Source organism: Phalacrocorax aristotelis, chromosome 3 (assembly GCF_949628215.1).
Source record: "Phalacrocorax aristotelis chromosome 3, bGulAri2.1, whole genome shotgun sequence".
Classification (NCBI taxonomy): Eukaryota; Metazoa; Chordata; class Aves; order Suliformes; family Phalacrocoracidae; genus Phalacrocorax; species Phalacrocorax aristotelis.
Window position 1 is genome coordinate 99,533,056 of NC_134278.1, and position 27,555 is coordinate 99,560,610.

General features: G+C 41.2%; 1 protein-coding gene across 9 annotated transcripts in view; it reads left to right on the forward strand.

Annotated features, from left to right (window-relative positions):
* LCLAT1 (lysocardiolipin acyltransferase 1) overlaps window positions 1-26,722 on the forward strand; it is a 121,434-nt gene extending 94,712 nt beyond the window's left edge. For all 9 annotated transcript variants that reach the window (XM_075088693.1, XM_075088692.1, XM_075088691.1 and 6 more), the window contains one exon: window positions 22,714-26,722. In XM_075088693.1, coding sequence (XP_074944794.1) covers window positions 22,714-23,222 — 509 coding nt within the window. In that variant the 3' untranslated portion in view covers window positions 23,223-26,722. The remainder of the gene's footprint in view (window positions 1-22,713) is intronic.
* Window positions 26,723-27,555: the final 833 nt, after the last annotated feature.

A 27,555-nucleotide genomic window follows, 5' to 3' on the forward strand; every position in this document is an offset into this window, starting at 1 on the left:
GTAGTCACTTTCTGTCCAATCAGAATAATTTTTTAACTCTAAAACTACAGGAATAAAAAGCTTCAACTTGCTTTTTTTTAATGACATGTAGGTATACAGATATAGCTACATATATATATAGTTTTTCAGATCAGGAGTTGATACTTTTAATAGTAAATTTTAAAAACTCAAGTTGCATTCTTTTTTAGGCTCTAATTTAGTATGTTTTGGTACATGGAAAAAATATTTCCAGAATGCCAGAGTAGGTTATATTTGTCAGTGCTTTTCTGTCTAAAACAAAATCTGACATCTTGTTCTGTAGGCGCTGGATTGGGGTCTTTTCCACACACAGGACATTCAGTGCTATGATGTGGTTAAGGAATGTGGACTTTGACCTAACCAAATACAGCTCAGTCGTCTTCATTTCAGAATGGCTGCTTTTTTTTTTTTTATTTTCTTTTCTCGCCAAATAGCACCTCTCCTTTCTGTTTTGGAGCGGAATATAAAAATAACTTACGTGAAACTTTGTTTGATTTCCTCTCTAAATATATGAGGTTAGCATTTCATTGCAACTCTCTGCATGAAACAAGAAGTGAACATAATGTTTAGTTGTGTGATCGTGTTTCCACCTCAGAAATGGAAAAGTACAAACTCAAGGTCTGCTTGAATAGGGCATCCTTAAACTGTTGATGACTTCAACAGAAGAAAGTGGATCTACTACACTTAGAAGCTGATTTTCAGAAGTAACCAGTGAAACACCACAGAAACTATTCAAAATCTGAACCAAGCTTTTCAGCAACCAGCCTGGGTATTTTTAAAGATAAATCATGTCCTCTGTCCTAGTAAAAGCCTCCCTGGAACCCACTGGATTATTTTGAGATTCATCCATAAAAGTGAAAGTTGTAACGAATTGCATTAGAATAACCTTCTCCAGGTCCCAACCAGGACCAAAGTGTTCACTGCCAAACACAGTGAACTCATGATAAACGTGCAAAAAGATATGAATCCTTCCTAAAAGAAAAATGTTTTTATACATAATTTTGCTCATCTTACACGTGGTGGGAGTATTCCCAAAATGCAGCACGAAACATCTTTGAGCTTTAACGCTTTGGAGATTAGGGTGGTGAGTGGGAGAGGAGGGATTGAGATAACTGACGTGCAGTGTTGCCAGTAATGTGCCTGCCGTGCGGTTGACTACAGTAAGCAGTTCTTGGCAGATTACGTTTACGCGGGTGAGTCACATCATTTATAATAAAGAATCCTATGTGTAACTTAAGATGGAAATTCTAGATGTGTTTCATAAAGGCAGAAAAGATAATTAGACAGGTTTAAGCATGCATGTTTTTTGTACACATTGTGTACGGAGAAAATAATCCTCCTGCCTCCTAAAAACCCCTGTAAATTCCAAACATTAAGCGCACAAAGTAAAATCTCTTTTTGAGAAAATGCATTACCCACCATTTATAAATACTGTTTCATAGCTGTAGCAAAAGTCATGGAACAGTGGGCCTGCATCTAGTTCAGGGCTGTCATTTTCATGCCCCTTTGCAGTTCTCTCCCCCCGCCCCCAGGTTCTTTGCAGGGACATTTACTCAAGAGTTTTATCACTGAATTGGTAGGTGCCTCACATGGTTTCTTATGAACAACCATAGGTGGGATTCAGAGTTACCATTCCTATCTCTGCAATTAATTCTCTGGTCAAGCACTTTGCCATTTGTAAAGCAGTATAAAGTCAGGGAATCAAGACTGAAGAACTAGGCAAAGCAGGGATTTTGTGTTAGGTGAAATATTTGAGGTACTGTGGGTTGTTTTATTTTAATTTTTTTCCAAAATATGTTTACTTGTTTTCAACAGTTTTTCTGTAACACAAGTAATTATGTTGCATCAAGCATTAGCACTGTTTGATCTGTCAGTATACAAATGTACGTACTAAGCATTAAGTAGAAATTCTTATTTTGAAACTGAAAATCACTGGAAGCCTGAAATGTGCTGTTTACTAAAGACAATGTCAGCTTAATGTGTCGTAGAAATAGCTTTAAGCAGCTTACACTGTAACAAGGGAGATACATGTTTTGTTAATTACCCATCAGTTAAGATCATAGTGAAAGAGTTGGGTGACTGATGGGAGGCAGGAAACACGTTGTAGAAATTGCTGTACTGAAACACAGAACCTCAGTTTGGGAAAAAACAAAACAAAACCAAACCAGAGAAACCCCCAAACCCAGTATTATAAATTGAAGTCTGTTCTGGCTTTTTTCTGCTAGTTGAGAGGAATGAAAAACCTATGGAGCTGTTCCACTTGGTTTCCTTTTTTTTAAAGATGGGCTCTGAAAAATTCAGATATCCAGAAGTTTACGGCTATACACATCTGGAGGCGGCAGCGTAGCCCAGTCTCCTTTCTGTTCTTCCCTTGAGGCACTGCGCTGTTTCTTGAGCATCTGTTGACAAAAGGAAGTGTTCCGTGTGCGAAGGTGTCAGAGCTGAACACAGACTGATGGCAGAGGGTAACATGTAGTGCGGTTTTCTTCCTCCCTCGAAGTTTTTATTATCAGGAATCTGCTGTAGTTGTTGCTGCTCTAGGTAAATTAATGCATAAGGAGACTGGAGGAGGGATTAAAAAGTGCTGAAAACCACAGTTCTAGCACAACTTGGGTACAGCATTGCTATTTTCTTCTCACCTAGCTTGGAGTTGTTTGTGATAAAGTTTGAGAGGCATGTACGTATTCCATAATCTAAACTCTTTTCTGTTTTGTAAGTGATGAAGAAATTTGGGTCTGAATGGCAGAGGGCATTCATCTGCAGGAATAGCGTAAGTGCCTACGCGTCTGGAGGGAGGTGGGAGGGTGTGCCGCTCACTTCTGTTGGAGTTTGTAGCTTGGAGGTCCTTTTGGGTCCTTCACCATTTCAGTAGGGAACAGCTGTGGTTCCATGCCTTTGTTTTTTCCATCTGTTCCTCGCCAGGAATTTGTGAACATCCTTCTCGGATGTGGATCTTGCTGAGGTTATTCATGTCTTTGTCACCTCCCAGGCTGAAATACTGCAATCCATGCTTGGAGCAAATGTTCATAAGCCTCCAGAGTATTTAGCTAGTGTGTAGAAAGCTGTGGCATACTTCCTGAGTGGGTTTAATCAGCATGGGTTTGATTTTTTTCAGATAGCTTTGAGCCCTTTAATTCTGTAATGAATTTGCTGAAAGCTGCAGGTGTGTTGTATCTCTGAAAATCAGGTCTTGGGAACACACTGAGCTCATGTCTGTTACTCTCTTCTGGCTACCTAACTTGTTCCAGATGCTGTTCTAGGCAATAGCAACTAATAGAGGAAAATGCTACTCTAGGCAGCAGTAGAATAATGAAGAAAAAATGTTCCAACCCTTGGCCCAGAATTCATATGAATTACAGGAGGACGCTGTGTTCTGTGTAATCTTGTTTTTGCATCTTACCAACACAACAGATGTGAACTGCAGGTTGGGTCTTCTGCCATAAGAAGACAAGCCTGCACCCACATCTTGGATGGGTGGGGGAAACGGAGTGTGCTTGTCCTCTGTACTGGATGAAGGAAGAGGGTTCCAATACAAAAATACACTGTGTGTGTAGCATCCAGTCCAGCCAGATGAGCTCTCCTGACTCCACAAGTTAGCAGTGGGAATACTTGTCTCCCACTTCCATCAGTAGTCAGGGGTTCAGATTCCCCAGCACCCCCAGTACCAGCACGGCTCTTTGGCAGGGTTAGCTTCTGCTGGCTCTGTGTGCTGAAAGGGCTCCCTGCAGGGTTGTGGGAGCAATGGGAGCATCCAGTACAGGGCAGGAGACAGCAAGATCACTCCTTTCAGGGGTGGGTTAGTACTGGATTGGTTTAGCTGTATCACATGCATCCTAAGAATAGAAGTGGCTTAACCTCCTTTTGGAGAGAAAGGTGTTTGATAACACCCTAAACAGGCTACATTTTTGTTTTGGTAGCATACATTTATTATCTACCCCTCTGTTCAGGACAGTTGTCTCAACAGTTCAGGTAGTGCAAGCACTGGATCAGAAGGCTCCATAGTCAAGGTAGTCCCAAGGGCCAGAGAGCGCTCCTGAGCTCAGATGTGTTTATTTGCCTGTGAGAATGTGGGTCATTCTGCTGATGATGTGAGCACCTGAAATACGTGTCTGCCAGCTGTTCCTCCTGCTTCGAGCAGTTGCTTTCCCTGTGTCTGAGTTCCCAAGGCAGGACATGGTGCACATTTCATGAAGTCCTTCGAAGCAGTCTCTCTGTGGCTCGTACCTGGTAAGAACTCAAACAGAAAGAGATTTCTGGAAATCTCCTCCTCAGCATCCAGGAAGATAGTTCAGCTGTTCTGTGGAGGGGTCAGGAGTAGCTTCAAGCATGGTATTACTGTTACATTACGAGTGGCAACAGTTTTTAAACCTAGTTACTGAATCCTCAAGCGTAATCCATGTGCAACAGCCCTTGTTCCAAGGGGACACACACACATACCAAAAAAAGAAAAGAAAAAAAAGAATGAAAGAGAAAGAAAATATAGATATTGTATCCAGAGATGCATCTTGCCTGGAAAGCTGATGTCTATAAAAGACTTACAAGCAGTCTGCTAAAAGTAGTAAACATTAGTAGCCTCATCTTGCAGAGAAACAAGGGGTTTCCATAGCAGTGGTTTCCTGTGAAGTTTTCAGATTTTAAAAAGAGCAAAGAGATGTTGATGGGCTACTTTTTTTTATTGTTATGAACCTACAATTACATATGTTATAATGGACAAATATAGAATATCCTGTAAGGAGACTAAAACTAATACCAGCATTGCTTTTCTTTAGCTCTAGATTACAGACTCAGGAGAAGAGCTGAGTTGGAGGGTCAGACAACTTATTCACTGTATTTCTCCAGCCCTGCTCCAGTCTCTAGTGCTGATCAGTTATAACAGCAACAGCAAACTGCATGTCAGGACATCATATGAAGTCAGAAATTAGGAGTTTTGAAGACTACTTCACAGAGGTGTGAACCCAGGAATGAACTGAGAATTAGGCTTAAATAATATGTATAGTGTTATCAACTGAGCCTGGCTTTGGATTTGTTTTTATTTCTTTTTTTTAGTATTGTAACGAGGGATAGAAAGTTAGACGGTACTAATCTTATTCACAGGAATTCAAGGGTGTGTCCGCAGCACTATGGTTGTCTCGTTCTCTAGCTAGAAATACGATATTTAAAGCAAAATCAATATTGATTTATTCCTCTAATAAGAAATAATGAAGAATGTTTTTACATGTCTATTCACTATGTATAATGAAGACAGAAGATGAAATGAAGCACACTCAGTGGCATTTAGGAACATGGAATTTATGATGTGCAGCAATTCCTTGTTTTTTGTGTATTGTGTTTCACAATATACAGTGGTCTTGCATTTCCATCACTGTACCTTAATGCCTGACATGCCTCTGGTGCCAAAATGTCACACTGTGGGTTACCTACAGGCTACACTGGATTTACAATTTCCTACTTCACCTTTGTAATCCAGAACGTTTTCTGTGTCTTGAGAGATAAATGAGCACATCTTGCAGTAAAAATTTCATATAGGAGTGCCTGGAGCAACCAGTGCAAAAGCTGTGGCATGCTATGCAATTAATGATACAGCTTTGGCTTTGCATTTACATTGAATTTTGAAAGGAAGGCTGAAATCCCTTTTCTTAACATAAAATATTTAAAATCAAGCATTTATTATTCCTAGATTTGATAAGGCTACTTACCAGCCTAGACATGTTTGCACACAGCAGTATCTTCTCATTTAAATTCAATCACAGTCACAAAACAAGCCTGGCTTAGACTAGCTGAAGATACAAACTTCATTTTCATCTCATTAGGCCACCTGGAAGCAGCAATCAGTGAGTAGTCCTGACGTCAATGGTCTCTCTACTTCATTAAAATGTTAATTTCATGGCTTTAATTCCCTTTGTAAAATGTGTTGCAGTAGGACACTATATGCAGATTTATTCTGAAGCAGACAAATCTGCATGCCATGTTCCTTTTTAGTGCCTTAGGTTCCTTTGGATTTTTATTTTTAGCCATTCCTATTTTTATAAACTGCTGTGAAAATATGATCACCATAACAACCAAAAAGTAAATATTTTCTTAAAACAGCCCTTTGAGAATGTATACTTAAGAATCAGGAATTCAGGGCATCATGCATTTAGTGGTATTTTGCTCTGCTGTTCCCTTTTTCAGTATTCAAAATTGAAACAGGTATTGTTGCTGGCTAACAGTTTCAGACACTAGATCATGAAGGGAAAGCATCGTGTGTAGTAAATCAGGAGCAGCTACATAGATCAGCTGTAGCATCAACATTTTTAATTGACATCCTGCTGATGTCAGGACAAAATGATGGACTTTTCATCAATTTTAAAATCCTTCCTTGATAATATGTACTTTCTCAGCTTTTAGTCATCTTAATCTTGCTTTAGGGGATACATTTCTGGTTTTATAGCATACTTCAAAATTGTACGTCATAGACCGAGTTCAGCCATTGGTAGAAGTGTGTCCTCAGTACAGGAGAACAAGAGAAGGTAGTTGCTCGTCTAGTCTTTTCCCCTTTTACTGTTTTTAGAAGTCTGAGTACTATTTTGTATTTTTTCAAAGTGCTATATAAACTCTAATTATGTTTTAGTATGCCTATGCTATCTATAGATAGATGTAATTTATACTTCTATTGCAGATGGTAAAACTAGAGTGTGGGGTCTGGACTTCTCGGGATGTATTGCTGATTGAGCTGCCTGGATCCACGAATACAGTGCTCAGCAGGGTGGATGTGATGACCCACTTGGGTTTGGGCTGATGACAAGACTCAGCAGTAGGTCTTCTTACTCTACTCTAGCAGATACTTTCACTTTAGAAATCCCGCTGACACCCCCCGCCCCCCCAGCAGATGGTACCAAGGCCTTTCTGTGAAGGACCCTGGATAAGTACATACCCTGCCTGATGTTCATCTGGATGGAGGTGTCAAAGGCCATCAAGTCCCAATCCAGCAAATAAAGGAGTTTCTTTTTCCTAAACACTGGATACATCTGAAGTTTTCCCTCTGGGAATCCCAGCAGGATTTTACTGCAGCTAGCCCCAGGAGGATGCTCATGGTAAGTAACTAGATACAGGTAGTTAATCTGGCCTCATGCATGCCCTGGGACTGCCAGGAGAGCAGTGCGGATGCAGCTGTGTCAGTCTACTACTGTGTACATCTCTACTAGTTCTCGTGAAGCTGTATAGCTCAGGGAGCAAAATAGAAATATGCCCTGTAATTGTAACTGAGAAGTAGCCAAAACAGCTTTAAAGATGTGAATACAGTAAAGTTAGATAGCTTTCTAGACCTCCATCAGTTTCCTATTTCAGATTAGTTAAGGTAATTCACCAATGAGTCTAAAAACACATTAGTACCTGCTTTGTCACTCTTACTGTCAAGGGAGAAGTTTTTGAAAGTCAGTGAAGACAAATGGACAGTAGCCAATTCATTTCCATCTTGGGGCTCTTGCCTACAACGTTATTTCATCACAGGCAGCGCCATAACTCAATGTACTAGTCAATTTAAAATGCCAAAGTGTGCCAGGGTTTTACTCGTCAGATAGAATTATACATTCATGCCTGCAGTTGGTGAGAGTAGAATGATAACATGACGACTTCCCAGATCACAGATTGATCTAGAAAAATATTCCATCTCGTAACCTCTCCGAGACGTTAGCTATTATTGCAGCAGCATATTCACTCTTCTAACACTGTGTTTTGATTTGACATACAATATATCTTATAAACTAATCAAAGAATTTGTCCCTTTGGTGTGCAGTCCACTTAAACATGGGTTACTACAGGTGTTTGAACAGAAGTTATCAGTTTGCCAAATACATTTTGTTGTCATCCTTGACATTTGAAAGGCCATTTCTATGATAGAGGCACATCGTTAAAGTTGCTGTTGTCACGTAATGAACTTATGACTGTAGGTTGACATGTAGGGAGAATAAAAGATCTGACTTTTTGTTTTGCATTTCTTTTGCCTCATTCACTAATTATGTGTAGTTCCAGAGATATTCATGCTATAATTGCTTATTGTTTGGTTTGTTTACTTGTTTTTAATGGTCTCAGAAATAGGGCGCATGGAAGAGTTGGTGGGAGTTAGTTTGTGTCACCATCACTTAGGCAGAAAACTGACATGAGTGGTGGACTTAGGGTTTCGGCATTTGTCATGTTTTCCATGTTTCAGAAAGTAGAGCAAATCTGCTGAAGTTCTCCTTTCCTTGCGTTTGCCCACAAAGAGAAAGGTTTTTACCAGAACTACTGCTTAGATCTAAACTGTCTTTGAACCTAGCCAAGCTACACTGGCTTTTTCATCACCCCATCATTTATTTGTGATAGACCAACTGGCAATTCATCATTCTGCAGCTCTTGAAAAGTGTAACTTAGGCTGTTTCTCACATAAGAGATTCTGCTCTTCAGATAAACTTGACCTTTTTCACTGCCTTTGAGGATCTGCCACCTGAACCAGTGGCAACTTCTTTGTTCCCATTTTTAAGGATAGCCTTTTTCCTTCCCACTGGGATGGAAAATGAATGACATCCACTTGCTCCTGGTTGGTGAAGACATTGTGCTGTACTGTGGCAAAGCCTTCCCATGGGCAGATCAGAGCTTTGAGCTCTAATTCCACCAGCCCTGGGCCAGGTCTGTTCCCTGATTCTCATTTCTCCAGAGGAGAGGTGTTCGTGCGTCACGAGGGCTCTTGTCGTTCCCCTCCTGGCTGAAGCTCCCCAGAGTTGTTTGTGTCCACAGACCAAACAGGAATGAGAATAGCAGTCTTCACCTAAAGTCTGTGCAGATGGTGTCTAGCTTCTTCATGGCCATTGAGACAAAATGTTGAGACTAGCGAGGCTGGATGCTGACTGTAGTGAACTGTGTTATGTAGGCAAGCACTTGAGGGAAAATATCAAGGCACTACCAAGGAACATGGAGTTTTCTGGGATGTGCTACTGATATATGTGTTTCCAGTCTTTTGTTTGCTGTCCCTATACACCTTGGCATCTCACATTGGAGGAAGCTGTGGAGTGAGGAACGCATGATGCCTTTTGTGCTTTCGGTGATAAGCCTGGGGGGAGCAGAATGCAGAGAAATTGTTCAGGTGGTCTTGAGGGAAAGTGCTTCTGAACTCAAATCTGTTAGACATAGCAGAGTGTATTAATGGAAAATGTAGCTCAAAAGGATTTTCTGCTGTGACAGATAGTTTCTCCCCTTAATTAAGCATTGTCCTCTCAACACACTGTGTGAAATTTAGGAGGCTTCATTTTTCCTGAGTTAAAATATTTAAGGAAAACAATTGTGTGCTGACAACAATGGACTTTTTAACTTGCAGGCCATTTGTTTCTATAATTTCTATGAAATAAATTGAACTGCCTAAGTTGATTTTATTCATTGTGGTTTAGTTATGTACATACTCATATTTGTGTCAAAAAGCAATGTTAAAAACATTAGCAATGACTGCTCTCAGAGCTTTCTAGCACGCAGTGCCAATGGAGTTAAATGTTCCAATGGAGTTCAGAGGTGGAAGTTTATAGCAAATATTTCCAGGAAACTAATTTTAGATTTCTGCTCAAAAAGGCCTGTACAACAAGGATATACAATATTTTCTCACCTGTGACTTCAGCTGCCAGCATGGGACTGCCTCTTGGTTTGTATAAAAAACAAGCAGAGCACTGCAATTTACGTCTTTAGCAGGAAGGTACAATGCATAGATTGTGAACCTAAATCTGTTTTCATTTGCCTTGAACAGAATGATGCTTTTGACTCAATATCAGCCATTGTGTACTGGTTTAAGGGGTCTTTCTCAACCTTGCAATACAGAGACCAGATCTGAAGGTGAACCCCTGGGCCACTCTTTTGCTGTCCCTAAGGTAGGAATTCAGTTTTCACTTCTCAGGCTGGCAGACTGACAGCATCACACATGTGGAAGAAGGTGGATGCCCAGAATTTAGCTTCCATCTGGGCACAGGAATGGCTGTTCAGGCACTCTCAGCAGTCTTTGTTCATTTTCATTCAAGTATTGACTTTAGTATAATTTTTCTAAGCATCCCTATGAACAGGAGTAGTTGAAACGAAACCATTAGCAAATCATATTATTTCTAGAGGCAGATCTTTTTGCTGCTGTGCATTTAAAATGACTGCAATCCGTCATTCATCTGCAAGGCCATGATGCAGCGTTTTCACACATCCTATGGTCTTGTAGCATCCCTTTTTCTTTTCAACGGCATTGTCATGACAGCTTCTGTTGGTACAGCTGTTCTCACATCTCCAGTTAAACATAACTGAGCTGGAGCTAAGGGCATTGATCAGCAGTTCTGGAAGCCACTGTAGGAAGAAGTTCATCTGTTCCTGGACCTGCCCATGTCTGTTTTCTGCAGGGCACCACAGCGTGGTGGAGCAGCTCCTTTCCGGGCTTAGTTTTTCCTAGCACTTTACCAGTGAAGGGAAGTAAACATAGAGGGTAAGAGCAACGCTGTTTGCATTGACGCTGTAAAAGTGTGGTGCAGGATAAAGAGTGCATGTCCTTCACCTTGGTTTGAGCGAATGAGGGGAGTAGCAGCTAACCCATTTTACTGGGGGACCACCACCACAGTGCCATCAGGATGCAACAGGAGGATGTTTGGTTTTACAGTATGAATTACTTGACCAGCTTTCTGTGTTTTCTTTCCACCAGAGGAGCTCCCACAAGTAGCTGCAGTAGGGTTTGGGTCTGATCCTGTGTCATTAGGGAGGAAAGGAAGTATATAATCATTATCCTTTTTAGAAATTTTAATCACAGCCTGTGGAGCGATGGTAGTGCTTTATCTGACAAATATGTCACTGTCTTTCATCAGCTGATTATAATCATCTTGGAAGTTCCAGGGTGTCTGTTTTTCCCTCTTCTTTTTTACTGTTGTGTTTTGTTTAACTTTCCCTAATGAGCCCAGTGAAAGGCAATTGTTCTAAATAAATCATGTGCACTACAAAGCCATATATCACAATTAGGTTTCCATTATACTTTAATTAGGCGTTCTATTATTAAATTGATGTCTTTGGCTTCTTCCAGGTCTCAGACTAATCCTGAAGCACATTCTTCTTTGTGGATAAATATTAGTCAGTCGTAATTAGAGAGTATTCATTGGAGTTGCAGCTTTTCATTAAATCCCTTTCTGATTAAGATGGCTCCCCCAAGTACTGGGCTGATTAAGTTTAATAAGATTTGTCCACTTGTAGGTATCATGGTCTGGTGGAAACTGTTTTAGTACCCAGGGATTGGGAACAATACATTCATATCTCAGTGCAGGCGGACATGGGTCTGAATGCCTGTGACATGTGGTGCTGTATGGTCTTGTGTCAGGGGGGCTCCATGGCTTGCATGGTCAGTCAGTGGAGGGGAAAAAAAACAGGGATATTGAATTAGTAGTGTTACAGTTGAATATCAAAGGGTTAAGTTACATATAGAGGGTTACAGTAAAGAACAGAAAATTAAAGTATGTTAGAAGCTCTGTTTTGTTGACTAATTCACCTTGCTGCTTAACTGAAGCACAAGTGCTTCTCTGCTCCAAACTGATTTCACTCAGTGAGATGTATAGATGAGCTTGTTCCTATGTAAATATGCCTCAGCTGCAAATTCAGATAAAAAAACCAGACGTTCCTGACAGAAGTTCTTCTAATGGGAAAGCATGAAATGTTTTCAGAACAAAATCCTTGTCTTGGATTTAAAACAAGGTGGAGCAAAAGCATGATGTGGCTTTAGTATATATATCCATCAGAGAGAAGTTAAAAGGCTCACAATTTTCTGTGTGCTGAAATTATGCCGCCTTGTCAGGCTGCTGGTGCTGTTCTGCATTCCTCTTGCTTTGTACACGGCAATGAAAACAAACCACTGTGACCAAGAATGGCAATAGCACAAATCTGCGAGGCATGAAATGCAAGAGATTGGCTCAGGACGTCTGCAGAAGCACTCCATCCAAATATTTGAGGTGGCTGCTAGCAGGTGTTTTTTCAACATCTAGTTCATACTCTATTTTTGGTGCAGAGTTTCATCTAGTGTTTTGGGTTTGTATGGGCCCTATTTGTAATAGAAAATCTCTCAGAAGTTGGAATGTGTTTTCAGTTTCTTCACGTGTATCTGAACTATAATGGCACTGGATATATCATCTAGCCCATCTTTTGTTGCAAGGAATCCCAGTTCCAGATTGCTCTTCCTGGGGCTGCTGAAGGCTGCACTAACCAAGCAAGAGTAATGCTTGGGACAGTTTGAAGAGGGCAGGATTATAAAACAGAGTCAGGTCACTAGGCAGCTAAAGAGTACTCTCTAGCGGTTGACTTTGGGTAGTGATAAGAACAGATAGCGAAGTGTGCTGAATTAACCGGAGGTTATTTGTCTGCAGCCATTAAAAAAAAGGGAAGAAAGTAGAGTAAGGGGAGGAAAGGAAGCTGGACTCTGTCTGAATTATAGAAAAGAATGGATGTAATGCACTAGAAGCCAAGAATAAAATTTCTTTTCTTTACTAGCCATGGTTTATTTACTTTTTGCTACTGTTGCAATATGGCCTTGGATGGTGTTATGCTATTCATAGCACCTTCCTTCCATTGGCATGAACTAAGGGCTGATGGAAAGCGAAAAGTCCATGGTGTTTTGAGGAGATAGGATGCACTTTGGTCAGTTGATTACTGAGCAAAAATCGCCACAACTGCTTCCTTTTGAATATCTGTGGTGACTTTTTCTCTAATCCTCATAGTGTCTCACACTACCTTTGTAGTGACTTCACAAAAGACAAGACTCAAAATAAGTTGCATGGTCAATCTGCAGATTGGCTGGGGTCTAATGTTCCTCCAAAAATGAGAAAATTATGAGAAAATTCCTACCCTACATCCTAGAAAATCCTAAAATCCTAAAACTATTAAAAATTTTAAAAAGATAGATGTATTTGTAAAGAGTAAAAGCAATGGTTTTGGAAGAATTGGGGGGAAGTAAATAGCATCTAATAGAATGAACAGGGTTATTGGGAAGGGTAGCCCCTTTAATGCTTGTATTTTAATTGGGTTGCTGAAAGCTACCATATGTTTTTGTGCTACAACATGGCAGTTCATACATACTGCTATTCCTTACGTCTTTAAAAAAATAGCACTTTTCCAAAAATTCCAGGTTTTAAGCCAGCTGCATTGTTTACCTAGCAGTAATATCTTGGGATGTTGAGCATCACTGTTACGGCAGTTGTGTATGCAAACTGTTCCAGAGTGTTTTGCTTTAGTGTTAACTCAGTGATGCTGGTCAGAAATGGCAGTGGAAATTGCAGATGCAACAGCTGAATTCTGGCAGAACTGGATAACCTTGAATAGGGATATATTTTCTCTTGTAGAGATTGATGCTTAATTCCATCTGCATTGGAGAGAGATTGTTCATCCAGACAGAGAGCAAAGAAATGTACATGGGTGGATTACTTCTTTCTCAGATTACCAGTGATTTCAAATGCCCAACAAGAAACAGAGGAATTAGGTGGATAGTCTGTTATATAAAAAGAATAAGCCTGAGCTGCTTATACGTGCTTTGTGTGTGTTTGTGTACGTGTAAGGATAATTGATACCTTATATTTGCTTAATTGTCATGAACTTAGCTTTCCAGAAATATTTGGATGACCAGTTTAGCTTTTCTTTATAAAAAGTTTTAAAAAACTAGCCATTTCCTTATTTATCTACACTTGCCTATCTAGAAAGACATCTTATCATGACAGAGTACATGCAATGCTTTTTAAAAGGATTTCACTGCAGTATAGTAAATTATCTTTATTTCAAGCATAATTGTGATTCTCATGTGAATGTGTTGGCTGTTTGCCAGGAAATTCATGTTAGAGCTTAGTGGAGTTGGAGAGTTGTGTACCAGTGCGTCAGTGGCTGTCTGTTATATGAAACATTATTTTTCTGTATGAATAAGTGGTAGTGTACTATAAGCCTAGAAACAATGTTTTCTCCTCCCTAACATGTAATATATCTGTGAAAACCAAATCCCCTATGTGTATGTAGTATGTAGAGCATACATGTAGTATGGCAGGCTGGGAGTGAGCAGATATGCAGGCAAGGGAAGAAACATGGCATATTTGTTATCTGGATTTGATAAATATAGCTTGGGAATGTTAAGAGTAAAGAGTGGTGAGTCAGTTATGCCTGGTCATCCCTAGTGACTGAAAATAACTTGTTATTCCAACCCTTTTATTCCTCCTCTCCACATATTTTGTAGTTTATTAATAGCTCAGCCAGCTTTTGCTTTGCAATTCATAAAATAACCCTTCAGAGTCAGGGAGGGAAGACTGAAGAGCAGCAGCCCCAGGGCAGTCTTGTGGATGGAGCCACTGGCTCAGTGTGTTTCTCTTCGCGATGGCCGGGCTCTCCCTCTCCCCTCCACACCTTCCCCTTGTCTGCTCAGAAATTCCTCTTCTAAATGAGCAAACTTGGTTCCTGAAGTCATTAGCTGGTTTGTGTTGACAGCAGTACTCAGGAGTCATGTGTGGTGCTTCAGATGAGCTGGCTGTGGCCCTTGGCTCACGTCTGGGGTGGTGGCAAAACAGGGTTGTATCTGTAAAGCCTTAATGGATGTTGTAAAATGTTCTGAAACACATGAAATCCAGCACTACAACCCATACTTGTATTTTGTTTGTCAAGTGTAGCAAAATCTTCTGTAGTTCACTTCGGCTTGACACATGCCTAAGTACTTTTATACAATTTAATCCACGAACTAAGAATCAGTTTAGCACTCAGTATATCTTAACTTGCAGATCAGGACGTGATACTTCTTGATCCGCTCTTAGCTTTCCCACAGTACTGACTTCTCATACCATAACTGAACTACACTGTGTCTTCCTTCTTGTAGTAGCTCTGATTTGGTTTGGAGAGGAGGAGGGGAGATGGCAGGTGTGTCTCCTGGAGAAGAAGCATCCCCTGCATTCAAATAGAAAAGCAGGATATCTCCTGCTGATATAGTAACATTGGTTTATAGTCCTGGAAAGAATCACTCAATCTCTAAGAGGCATTTAAGGCGGTGAGATTTTATTGACATTACAAGTTCAATGTAGTGATGCTGATTTAAAAAAAAAAAAATCAGAGGAATTGCCTACCTCATGTTAAAAGCTTTAAGACACTGCAGGATGTCTGTCTTACAACATCCCATGCATGGAAAAACCGAAAGCATTCTGCACAAGCTCCTGTGGCCTGTGTTATTCAGGACATCAGATTAGATGATGGTAACATTCCAGTCCGGTCTTAAAATAATTAAATGAGGTATTTACAGAGATTTCAAAGTCAAAGCAGATTCCCCTGTTCCCCCCACAACCCCTTTGGTTAGTGGTTACACATTAATGACATGTAGCATCAGGCTGTAGAACTATGTGATTTAAAAGTATTTAACAGAAGAATTAAGTACACGTTATGATTGCTGATAGTTATGAGAATGTCCTTATATCTCTTGATCTTTGTACCAGCTGGGCTTGAGGTACCTCGTGCCGGATCCCAGTAGTCCTCTACTCCTGTATGCAGCACCCAGAGCCCAGCTCCTTCCTGCTGGGGAGCAGAAAGCAGCCAGGGCTGTCCCTTCCCCAGTCTCCCACCCTCGAGAGCAAGAGGTTCAGTTTCCTTAACTCCTTCGTGCCAGCAGGTGGGAGATCTTCCTCTCTCCTTGTATTGCAGCACTGGTGGAGAATCAGATAGCTGGAGAAAGAATTGGTATGCAGGATTGCTCTTCCCTATTAATCAAGACCAGCATTATCATTCTGTCTTTTTTTGTTTGCTTATTTGATTGCTACACTTACCCAAAAAAGATTTCCAATAACTACTGAGTTGAAAGTGATTTAGATTAACCCTGGCTGACACCACTGCTTTAAAGAGGGCTGCCTGAAGTTTTAAATCTTCACAAGGATGATACTTCCCAGGAGGGGCTGTAAATCCTTGAAGCTGCTTCCTCATGATACTGTGTTCTCAAAGAAAAATGACTCAAATCTCAGAAGCCAAGACAGTAATATTCCTCAGTAAGCAGTTTTAGATGGCGTTTGTTTTAATGTCCAAAAATGTATCTTTGTCTCAAAGCTAATGTACAATACTCAGCTATTGTGAAACATAATTAGTTTTGTTCTACTTGTTTCCATATGTTTTGATTAAGTTGCTGATCAGTTTATTTATAGAAATGCCAAGCCTCCTTCTGCCAGTTTTCCTAAGGAAATTTATATAAAGTTGAGGATATTAAGGCGGGGGGAGCTACCACCAGTGTTTTATGGAAGCCTGGAGCTGTATGAAGCATGTGGAGCTGTGTGGTGAAGGGACAGGTATGCTGCTTTGCTGGAGGAAGGACTTAGAGTTGTGGTGGGAGGTGGAATGGTCAAGGGCCTCATATATTGGTCCCACTTTTCGTGTAATGGCTTGTTTTAAGGTTATCATGAATGTTTCGCTGTGAGAGCATCTCAGCATACCTCTCCTTGTTCTGGCTCAACAACTCGTTGGCAGGCTGTTCTGTGATGTACTGTGGTTAAGAATAGCATCTTCTCTACTGGGTCAATACAGGGGAAGAGACTGTATAATCCTTGTATGATTTAAAGTAATGTCGATGATAACTAAAGTAGGACAAATTACGACTGCTGAGATCCTTGCTAGGGATGGAAATGGGTAATAGCCACCACTATTAATGCCAAGGAGACTCGGCTACCCATTCACCTTCCAGACTGCTGAGAGTCTGAGCAGTTCATTGCATGGATTTGCCTGGGGCTTATCCTCATTTTTGGCTCACTGATGGTCATTTTGGCCATCTGAATAATTGTTTTGGCCCTCAGGTTGCTGCTTATATAGATCCTTCTGTCTCGCAGTGAGCTTGCTCAGCATGGCTCGGTCCCGAGTATGAGTAAGAACGTGTCCTTGTCGCTGACATGAATCATAACTGAGGCATGAGCAGTGCTCGAGCTCCCGAGTAATCCTTATAGCGCAGCAGATGGGTCTGTCCAACCACCCCACATATTTGGGACTGTGCTGTCGGGCTTAGCATCATTTCTGGCAGTTTTCACCAATTGCAGCTACCTTGCAATATTCGCATTGCAAATGTGTTTGGAAGCAGCTTAAAATAGTTCAATGCTTCCTTTTACATTCAGGATGTTTTTTCCCCCTAGAATTAAAATGCTGTGCTGACATTGTATTATTTAATACCCATAATTAAAAGTAATTTTCAGTTTAGCTGTGATATCTTTGTTTTGAACCTAGTTAAGAGGCTCTTGGTTGTAAGGTTTTATAATAGGTTGTGAGATGAAGGGCTTGCCTGCACACATGCAAAGGAGCACAGGAGCACAATGGCAGGTAGAGAAAACCCTAATAACCAGCAAGAAAAACAGATCCCCTACCTTGGCTCCTCTGAAGGTTGTCATGGGGGAGCCATCATCTGGTGGGACAGGGGTGACACCCATCACAGTGAGTCAATGGGAGAGGCTCCTGGCCATCACGTTATAGATTAAGGGTGGGGTTACTGCTTGCAGGGCTTTGGGACCCGTTATGGAGTACCCAACAGGAGCATTTGGGGATTGTGCAAGATTTATTATGGTATGTTGAGGGGAAGAACCAAAAGTGGGGAAAGGGATGGTTCAGGTGGCTTAGGAGGAACAACTTTGGGAAAATAGAGGAGTAAGGGGTAAAAGGGGCTGGTCCCGTGGAAATGGAGCTGGTTAGTACACTTGCCTGGCCATGCCTTGTGCCTGATCAGCCCAGTCTGCCCATCTTCTCATTAAACCCCATTTCTAACTATTTTCCTGGGTGAGGGGGCTCTGTAGGTGTGCATATGGAGGTCCAAGTGCCAGCAACTGGAGGGGCCAGGGTCCATGTCTGTTGTGTGGGTACATATGCCAGTGTGTGATCACTAGTCACTATCAAGGACGACTAGTGGGTGAGTAGGGAAAGAGACTAGAGAGCCAGGTATCACAGTGGCCATAAGTTTTGGTCAGATTCTGGAGAGGTGTCAGATGGTCACAATTCGGTTACTGGAGGGACTGCAAGGCCCAAGCTGGTGGCTGAGGAGACTCTGGGGTCAACTGAGACCAGTTTGTATGCCCCTTTGTCCTGCATGAGGTAGCTGGAGGAGAGATCTGAAGACCAGCTACTGCGTGGCCCCGAGTGTCTAAGGCCAGTTACTGGAGGGATGATAGTGTGCATGTGTCCATGCAAGGGGTCTGTACCAGCCACTGGAGAGGGACTGTGGCCCCAGGGGCTCGTGTGTCCAGGTGCCAGCACCTGGGAAGAGCAAAGACCCAGGGCCAGCTACGGCATAGACTGACTATGGCCAGTTGCTGGAGGGATCTATAGCTTCTATATATGTATATAATTCCCACTGACAGACCTTTATCCTAATCAACCAGAGAAGGGAACAGAATGAGGCCATTTTGTTTGTTTTCATGTTGTTTTCTGTCCATTTTAATCCATGGCTGGCTGGCTGTGCCCATGCATTGTATCCGTGTGTATGTATTGGGTGTATGTGCTCACACTCGCTCCTAGCTGGGGCAGGGAGATGCAGCAACCTCGCCTCTACTGGGTTACCAGATGCTGCATCTTCTAATGTGGAATAAGAATTCTGATGGAACAGCTGGTGTAGTGAAAGAACATGTCCTAATTCTTCCTTGGAAATATTCTTTAAAAGAAGGCATCTTTTTCTGATACTGTTATTTTGGTCATGAGCCTGGTAAATTCTTCCTCTGCCACCTCTGAGTGCAATGCCCAAAGCAACCAGCTGTGTATTGTGATCGCTTGAAGTAATGTTGTGTATCAGGAGAGCCTGAAATATAAATGACTTTGATTGGAGCACAGAAAGTTTAAAAAGAAAAAGAACAGTGCTTTTAAGGCATTTTGTCATCCACGTGGAGACCGCCACATGGATTAATCATCATCTGCATGTTGTGCAGTTTATAGCCACATAACAATAATTACAAATAAATTTTACATTCACTCCTGAGCACTGTAGTAATCTTTCCTTTTCTGAGGTGCTTTTATAGAGCATAGGACAGAATATTGTTCATGGGTATGAAGGCTATATAGTTCTGCTGCTGCAGGAAGAAAGTCATAAGACTATAAAGCTACTGAAACTGATGTCTGTCCTGAAGAGCTGGGCTACCTGCCTGACATTTTAGCAGTTTCTTAGCTTAATTATATTTCGGATGCAAAGCTGTGAACATTATTTGATTTCCTCTGTCCCTCATTCTTTTCCCAATGGGATGTGGATACAGGCAGGATAAAGGAGATCTGTCAGGTGTCACTAAAAGCATTGCAAAAAATGGTTTGTCCACTGACAGCTTCTCTGAACTATGAACAAATATACGCTTGCTTACTTCATTTTTGACCCACTAGAGAAGTAGAGTGATGTGGTTTCCCATAGGGCAATTTCTTCTTAAAATGTCCAGAAGCAGGTTTTTTTAAGCAGATCTTTAAATTCAGATGGAAAATGATCTTTAAAATCAGTGACTGCCCTGCATCTTCACTTAGGATCACTTTCTTTTGCTGGTTGACTGACACCTTGCTTTTGATCTGAAACATGCTGTTAGATATCTCCGAACTCCAGAGACAACAAGCTTAACTTCAGAGGGAAACAGAGACAGTAAAGATGCTCTAGCCAAGGATGCAGGTTCAAAACTGCCTGATTTAAACCTAGCCTAAGGGAATTTTGTCACTGTTCACAAATGGTCTGCCTTCATCTACTGCAGTAACTTTTCTTCTTTTTAGCAAATTCACTTTTAGCGTGTTTAACAGTGATGCATTGACCCTGTCCGTATTAAAAGATGCCATCGATAAATCAGCAGAGAATATGTAGAATCTTTTTGCTCAATGTGCTGTGTGGATCCTGCAGCCTTACTGCATGTAACGCTAGCAGGGCATGTTTCTTTCAACAGCTGTAGAAAACTGATTGAAGCTAGTCCTTTCCACATGCTTGCCTTGACAGGGAATTAAAGCTTCAGGCTGCCATTTGTGTGGAGTTTTTAAATATGCATGACCCAAACAAGGGGCTTGTTGAGAAAGGCTCTAGTCCTTCTATGTATGAAACCTGATATTCTGCTCTTCTCTCTTTCTGATATTTCTGTTATGATATGCTAAATCTACCTTTGAAGTTTCATTTCTTCTTGTGTAAAATATACTTTAATAGGTGAGCCTTGCAGCTGGGAATTAGGAGATGATGGTTCAAGTTGGACACAATGAGCAGTCCACGTAATCATCCTTTGCCTCGGTTTCGCTGTTTGTAATGCAGAAAGAGTAATGTCCACCCTCCTGTACGAAGCTTTTTGAGCTTTGTTCTGGGTAACTAATTCAGAAGCCAGAATTTAGTGTAGACTTTCTACAGTCTGGCATGAAGCCCTTCTTGGAAGGTGTCTGTCAGGGGATGCTACAAATCCATAGGTAAGGAGTAGAGGCTTCCCTGTTTCTGATCAGGAATTCATGGGCAGAAATATATCTGCATGCTGAAGAGATCAGACCAGCTGTGTGGGTGCAGGGAGCCCTGCCCAGTCCTGCCAGTCTTACTTACACAGAGTCAGAAAATCTGTGTCTTAGGTGAATCTAATTTATTGCCTGTGGTCTGTATGCCAGTGATCCTGATGTGTAAAGCCTTGATTTTTCAAGAACATTTGCATGTAATGGCAGACTGACTGTTTAGCTGCAAAGATACAAATGACTGCAAGATGGGTGAGAGGTTCATGTAGCCAAAAACTCTTTTCATAGAAGGCTTTTTTCATGCAAGGATCGTGGGAAGGCTGAACTTTTCTGGCCTCCCTCTTGAGGTAAAATGTACAGGTTTTACATGCCACTAGGACCTGGGGAGCTATGGAGAATCAGAAGGAAGACAGATTTTGAGACGGATATCGCTTAGAGGCATATGTAGCAGCCTTTCCTCTGGCTGGGACAGGAACTGGGTGATGTCTGTCCTGTAGGACGACTGTAATTCCTTGTGAAGGCAGAAATACTTGGAGTAGGGGGAGGAAAAATGCAAGCTGTTTTCAGAATGAAAATGCTTTGTGCTAAGGTGCAGAAGGCTGACCATCGTTACCCTTTGTAAGGACAGGGTTTCTAAGACAACGTTCAATTTTGGCATCCCTTGGAAGGAGGTTTGAAAGGTTTTATCTGTGCAGAACACGGTGAGTCTCTGGTTAGTTAGGATGTGATCCCATAGCTAGAGAAAAGCTGGAGTATTGAGTTTTGCTCTGATAGACCCCCTAGGAGCCATATCTAGCTCTTTAAAAACCCAAGTAACCTGCCACAAAGCTGTCCAAGAGAGATCATTACATGACAGCACAGTTACAAAATACTCTGAAAGACTGAATAGGGGCTTTCCCCCTCTTGTGATATTTGGAGCTGAACTTTAGATACATCATTTTGAACATGGCCTTTTAAAGTAACTTTCTATTCTGTCCCTGTCATTTTTGGAGCTGTAAAGGAAAGCCAAAATGCCAGGGAAGGGGAGCGAATGAAAAAGGGGAGTGAGGCTAAAGAGTAGGTTTTGATCATCCCTGCAAGAAGTGACATCATCTATGAGAATAAGTCTTCAGCCGCTGCAACTGGAGACAGCTTTTAGTCTCCACTTCTGTTTTGCCCTGAGCCAGCCAGCCAAATAAAAACAGCGGGATAAATCACTGCTGGCAGAACTTAACAGTTATGCAACATCCAGTGCACCATGTGCCTATTTTTAGATTAGTTTTACACTAGCAAAACTTACTTTATGAAATCTAAAAAGAATGTCTGGTCAGAGGCCGGAGGATAAAGAAGGGTATTTAGCAAGTGCAAAATGTAAAAACACTTAGTACAAAGATACGCTAGCAAGCCCCACTTTGGCAATGCTGGTATACTTTCAAGAGTGTTGGCTCGATCAGGCATGGTAATGAAGAGGTTTTTTCATCCATATTCCCTTGAAATTCTAATCTGCAATTGCTTTTTTAAATGTTTAACTATACTCGCTGTACCTAAATAGCTAACTATATGTGGTTTACTTAAAGCTGGGCTTCTCCACCATTTATGCTGTACTTTGCCTTTACCAGAGTGTACCTTTACTCCTGGCTTTGCCAGGAGGCAGCTCACCTCCTTATGGTACTGGCTCAGATTTAAAGAAATGGTGTTAACTGGAGTGCTCTGCAAAGCTGGCTGAGCAAAGAAATGCTCCTCGTCCTTTGCGAGATACCCTAGATTTAATGAGCTCCTGATATTTAGCTAGTGTATGTTTTCTCAATATTCAGTAGATTAGGATTGTGTATGCTGCTTGCTCCAGATCAAACTGAATCTTTTTCAGTGTTCACAGGAACATACACTATGTTGTATTTCATTAGTTAAAAGCAATTTCAGCTTGTGGCACATGTATGAAAAACTGAATATTAGTCTCGCATACTCTGCTTGTTATCCAGGACCAGATGTGCATCTTCTCTCCTTTTAAATATGACTTTATAATAACTTAGTCACTGAATTGTAATTCTACATTAGTTTGTACTGTGTATAATTTTGTTCCCAAAATTTTTTGCTCAGGTTCAGAACAGATAAATGTTTGGGAAAAATTTGACCTCTCAGCCTTTAGAGATTCTAGCAGGTAAAACATACTCTGCAAAGATAATGTATCTTTGGATTTCTGCCACAATTTGGACAGTTTTCAATCGTGCCTTGAAGTGAATTAGTGTTCTGACCATTGTGTGATCTGTGTTGATCTTTTTTTTTTTTTTCCCTAAACCTTTCTTCTAGGTGACAATCTCGATGCTATCCATGACATAACTGTGGCATACCCCCAAAACATTCCTCAGACAGAGAAGCACCTTTTGAATGGAAACTTCCCAAAGGAGATTCACTTCCACGTCCAGAGATATCCCATAGAGACAGTGCCCACTTCTAAGGAGGAGCTGCAGCTTTGGTGCCAGAAGCGTTGGGAAGAGAAAGAGAAGAGACTCCAACGCTTCTATGAGGGTGGAAGATGCTTCAGTACAACAGGGCAAAGCATTATTCCACCATGTAAATCTGAGCTCAGGGTCCTCGCAGTTAAGTGCATCTCACTCCTGTATTGGACGGTGTTCCCACTGGGTATGCTTGCACTGCTGTTCCTGTACAGCTTTGCACGATGGTATTTTGGAGCCATGATCATCTTTTTTGTTGTGCAGCAAAAGATATTTGGTGGGCTGGAACTAATTGAACTCGCTTGTCATCGATATTTTAAAAAGCAACAGAAATTTCACGGCACAAAAATAAAAGTCAATTAGTTCTGGGGTAGAGAAAGACATAAAAATGCATGGGTTTGAGATGTCCTGCAAATTTTATGCACAGGAAAGAATTTTTGCATGAGAATTGTCTTTTACTGTTGCCATTGTTAGACATTTGCACTTGATTCTGTGAAGAGAAAGAAAAATGTTAGTTATTGCTACATGTGAAAATGGTAGTTTTTATCTCTGAATGTAATTTCAACATTGCTCTTGCAAGCAGCTAGCAACTGCATTCTGCTGTAATTAAGAAACAAATTGCTGGATTATTGAACAATCATAAGGATGTTAGTAAATGTGACATGCACTGAACTTTCATGTAGAAGCCCAAACTGTCCAGCTAAGAGAGACAGATGTATGATTTCTGTATAATCACATTGTCGTAAAGTGAGCACCAGATTTGGAAAGCTGGTAAGTTTAATGATGTTTTGATGGTAGGTGGAAGTTGGAGGAGAAGTTATTCTGTTTTTTTCTTCTATTTTTTCCTATTTCAAATATGCAAACTTATTTTAAAATAATATTTTCACATAGGCTTTTCCAAACGCTGCTGAACCTACCACTATTCAACCGTTCTGGCTTGGTCACTCAGAAGGATTTTTAAGCTTTGCAGTCTTGTGTTGTTGTACAGAAAACAGTGCTGGGTCTGCCTCTGTTTCAGTCTTTACTGATTATTTAATAGACCTATGCAGCTAAGTTTTGATTTCTCACTGTTTCATACTGTTTTGGTCTCCCTGTTAGCTGTGGGAAACTTGTTCCTGCTGTAGTGTACAGAGCTGTGGGACAGGGGAGCTGTGTTTTTGTTGTTTTATTGTTTTGTTTTTTTTTCTGGTAGAGGCAAAAATAAGTTTCTGTCTCTGAGTAGCTGGCAGATGTTTTTCAAAAAGGTCTCCTTGTAGACATCATTTGATTGAAAACATTTTATTTATTTTTCAGAGTAGGGAAGATTTTTTTTTGAAGCATTTATTTTGGTTTTCACATTGCTTCCTTAGGCATTTCAAGTGTCCATATAGATAAGCAGGAAGACTGTTTGTACTGTGCGTGTCAGCCAGACCTCTTGAAATGCATCTCATGCAATGGTTGTCTCCTTATAGGTACAAGAGATGGTTTCAGACTTATTACAGCACAGGGAAATTGAGCTACATCTTCCCTTTCTAGTATTCTCTTTGAGTGCCTGATGACGACATTGGTTTTCCAACCTCCTTTGCATTTTTGGGGGTTCTTTTGGGGCTCCCACAATAATGCCTTCCCTTACTTTTGTGACATTCATAAAATCTGAAGGCTTACACTCAGACAAGGCACTTTCAGGTGTATTCCTTGGTATATATAATACAAGTAATGTTCATGCTCACATAGTGAAAGGCATAAACATTGCCAGCTCTTAGGAGACACTTCAGATTAGATTTGGTTTTTGACCTCAGAACTGTTAGACCACTTGGTCATTTGTATTGCTGCAAAGCCTTTCTGACTTACTAAGTATTTGTTGTTTATTGCATGAAGGCTTGTTTGAGCTAAACTGAGGTGGCCTGGCTCCATGTGGTGAGTGATGTTGCCTTGAAATGTGAAAGTACAGAGTGCAAAATGTATCTTGTACTGTGCTGAATATCTGAAGCGTTGGGTCGGCATGGTAGACACATCTCTTTTTGTTAAATTATGACACTAAACATGTTGTCTAATATGTCTGTATCAAAGGCCATTTTTTGAAAGAATCACCAGCCTCTATTCAACTGTCACTTGCAAGGTGACAAGTATTTTTAATCTATGCTTATAACTAGTTGTTTATTATGCAGAAAGTACTTGAAGCCATCTGTTTTACTCTAATTTTTTAAACCCCTTTTTTCTTAAAAATAAATAAAACTAGGTTTATATTTAGGGTTATGTTTCTTAATGATTTTTCATATTTATATTTGAGTACCTGATGACTGACAACTGGTGTTTCATTGTCATGAGTGGAATGGAGGTCCTTTCTGCACTATGAGGACTTTTTTTAACCTAATTCTGTGCTATCAAAGGTGTGGTTGCATCTTAAATCTACACAGCCTGTTTTTCTTTGCATAATACTCTGCTTTGGTGCAGTCCCCTGCACATCCAGGTAACTCAGCACAAGGGAAAACCTAAAAACCTCATTTGTGGTTAATGCAGAGGAGACCTAAAAAGCTTCTTTTGGTCTGTCCTGAGCGATGGCTGTGCTTTCACACCAGGAGTAACAACAGCCAGCCTACTCCAATAGCCTTAACATAGTCTTCAGGAATGACTTTGGAGGTAGGGTTATATATGTTGGTGACATAAATACCAGCTACACTTTTCTCAGTCATTCAGAGAACTTTGTGGTGTCATCAAATGTATCTAAAACATCAGTGTGAGTCTTGGTCATGGAGTGGTGAAAGATTTACGTCTGTGTGTGATTAGTTGGGCTCTGAAAGTGAAATTAAATGCAATCCATTGTTGACCCTTACAAGGGGGTTTTCTCCCCCTGTGACCAAACATGTAACCTACTGTAATGTGGTAAACATCCTGCAAATCTGTAATTCATCCTCCTCTCACGTATTCGAGGAGTGGGGAGCAGGGTGGCATATGGTCAGTGAAGAATCTTCCTCTCACAAGGACGGCTATTGGCTTTGTGATTGACGTAAATTTTCAGATTGCATGCATCATTTTCCAGGGAGAAAATTGAACAAAAAGTTTTGTGGACATAGAAGCTTTTTCGGTCAAAATGTAGCTTCTTACTCAAAAGGTTCTAATACACGGATTTTTTGGAGACTGCTTTGTTCCTAGTCATCCTTTTTCCCTATTTGAAGCACGCCAGGAGATGCTGGATAAATCACTTTGAAATGTTTTCAGTGGCGTTAGGTTAAAGGTGCTAGTACTCCAGGAATCACACACACCTCTCTTTTGTGGGACGCATATTGGCACCGAGACTTGTCTCACTCATTAGCATGTTTGACGTGGCTCACCTTCACTCATAGTCCCAGCAGCCACACTGTTCAGCGGCAACTGCTCCGTACACAGGACCTGCAGGCCTTGCCAGGTCTTGCTTATGTGACCTGAGATCAATGATGTGCTTTAGGGATACTGCTCTTGTTTGCTCAATCAAATGTTTCCTCATCAGCATCATGGGTTTCTTTGTCTTTGCTCAGAACAGAAAGTTGAAATCCTGCCATCTGTGTTTGTCATCAAGCTCATCTGGGTAGCAGGACATCAGAACGAGACAATTCGGTCTCGAGTTCAAAGCTGCAAGGCCCGAAGCTGGTCTATAAGGTGTTGTCTTGATGCAATGCAATGTAGTTCTGAGTTTTGTGCATTGCGTCAATCTCTGTTGTTCAAAAAAGATCCATGTTTTTATAACTTGATTTTATATGCTGTGTTTCACTGTATGAAAGGAAACACCAGGATACCACAAACCTACAGAAAGCCTTAGTTTTCAGAGTTTACTGACTATATCGGAATGTTTTAACCATGTACCAGTTAGTCTACAGCAACAATAAAGACCTGAAGCATTGCATGTGTTTAATTTTGCCATTTCCTTTTTACTGCGTGACATATTCTGTATGCAGTTGTAAGGAACGAACCTTGTCTTCAATCGTATGTCTGTCTGTCTTGGGCAAACCAGTGTCCATTCGGGTGCTCGACCTGTGGTTTGTAGGTGTTGGGGTGGTATGTCTCCCTTTTCTCCATGGGAGGTTGGAAAGGGGCAGCTGGCTGTACTGTCCCTTCTAGCCTCTCATGTAAAGGGATGTGGAAAGCTTTGAGTGTGCAAGAGGTACACCTCAGTTTTAGCCTTGCTCTGCCGCTTGCCAGTGTTGCTTAAGAATAAGCTGTGGTTTGAAAGAGCATGTTGGCTATTGATACGTAGGTGAGTCCTCCATTTTAGCCGTATCCTGTTAGCACCCTTGTAATTACTGACATGAGAAATAATCTATGGCATGGTTCATGTTGTCAGAGGACCTATGTTTAATGTAACTTCAGATCGCAGGCTCCTTGATTTAACTCTGCGTTGTCTGAAAGCTAATCCAGTGTGGAAGGGCAAGGGCTGCGTTCCTCAGGGGTTGCTGTGCTCCTCATTACCTAATGAGGAGTAGCCTTGCCATGACTGCTGCACCCCACAGCAGCCACAGCAAATCACCCATGTCTCCAGCAAGTACCTCCTGTCCGAAAGACCACAAGAAACAGAGACCCTGGCAGCACTTTCTGCAGCTGGAGATTATATTTGCAACGTCTCCATATGCTCGGAGCATTCAAATCAGTCCCCAAAAGTCAAAATGGGCCATGCTCTGTACTGGGTGGCTTTGTCTCGCTGAAAAGATGGTTGTAACGTCCCCTTTGTTTCCTCAGGGCTCAA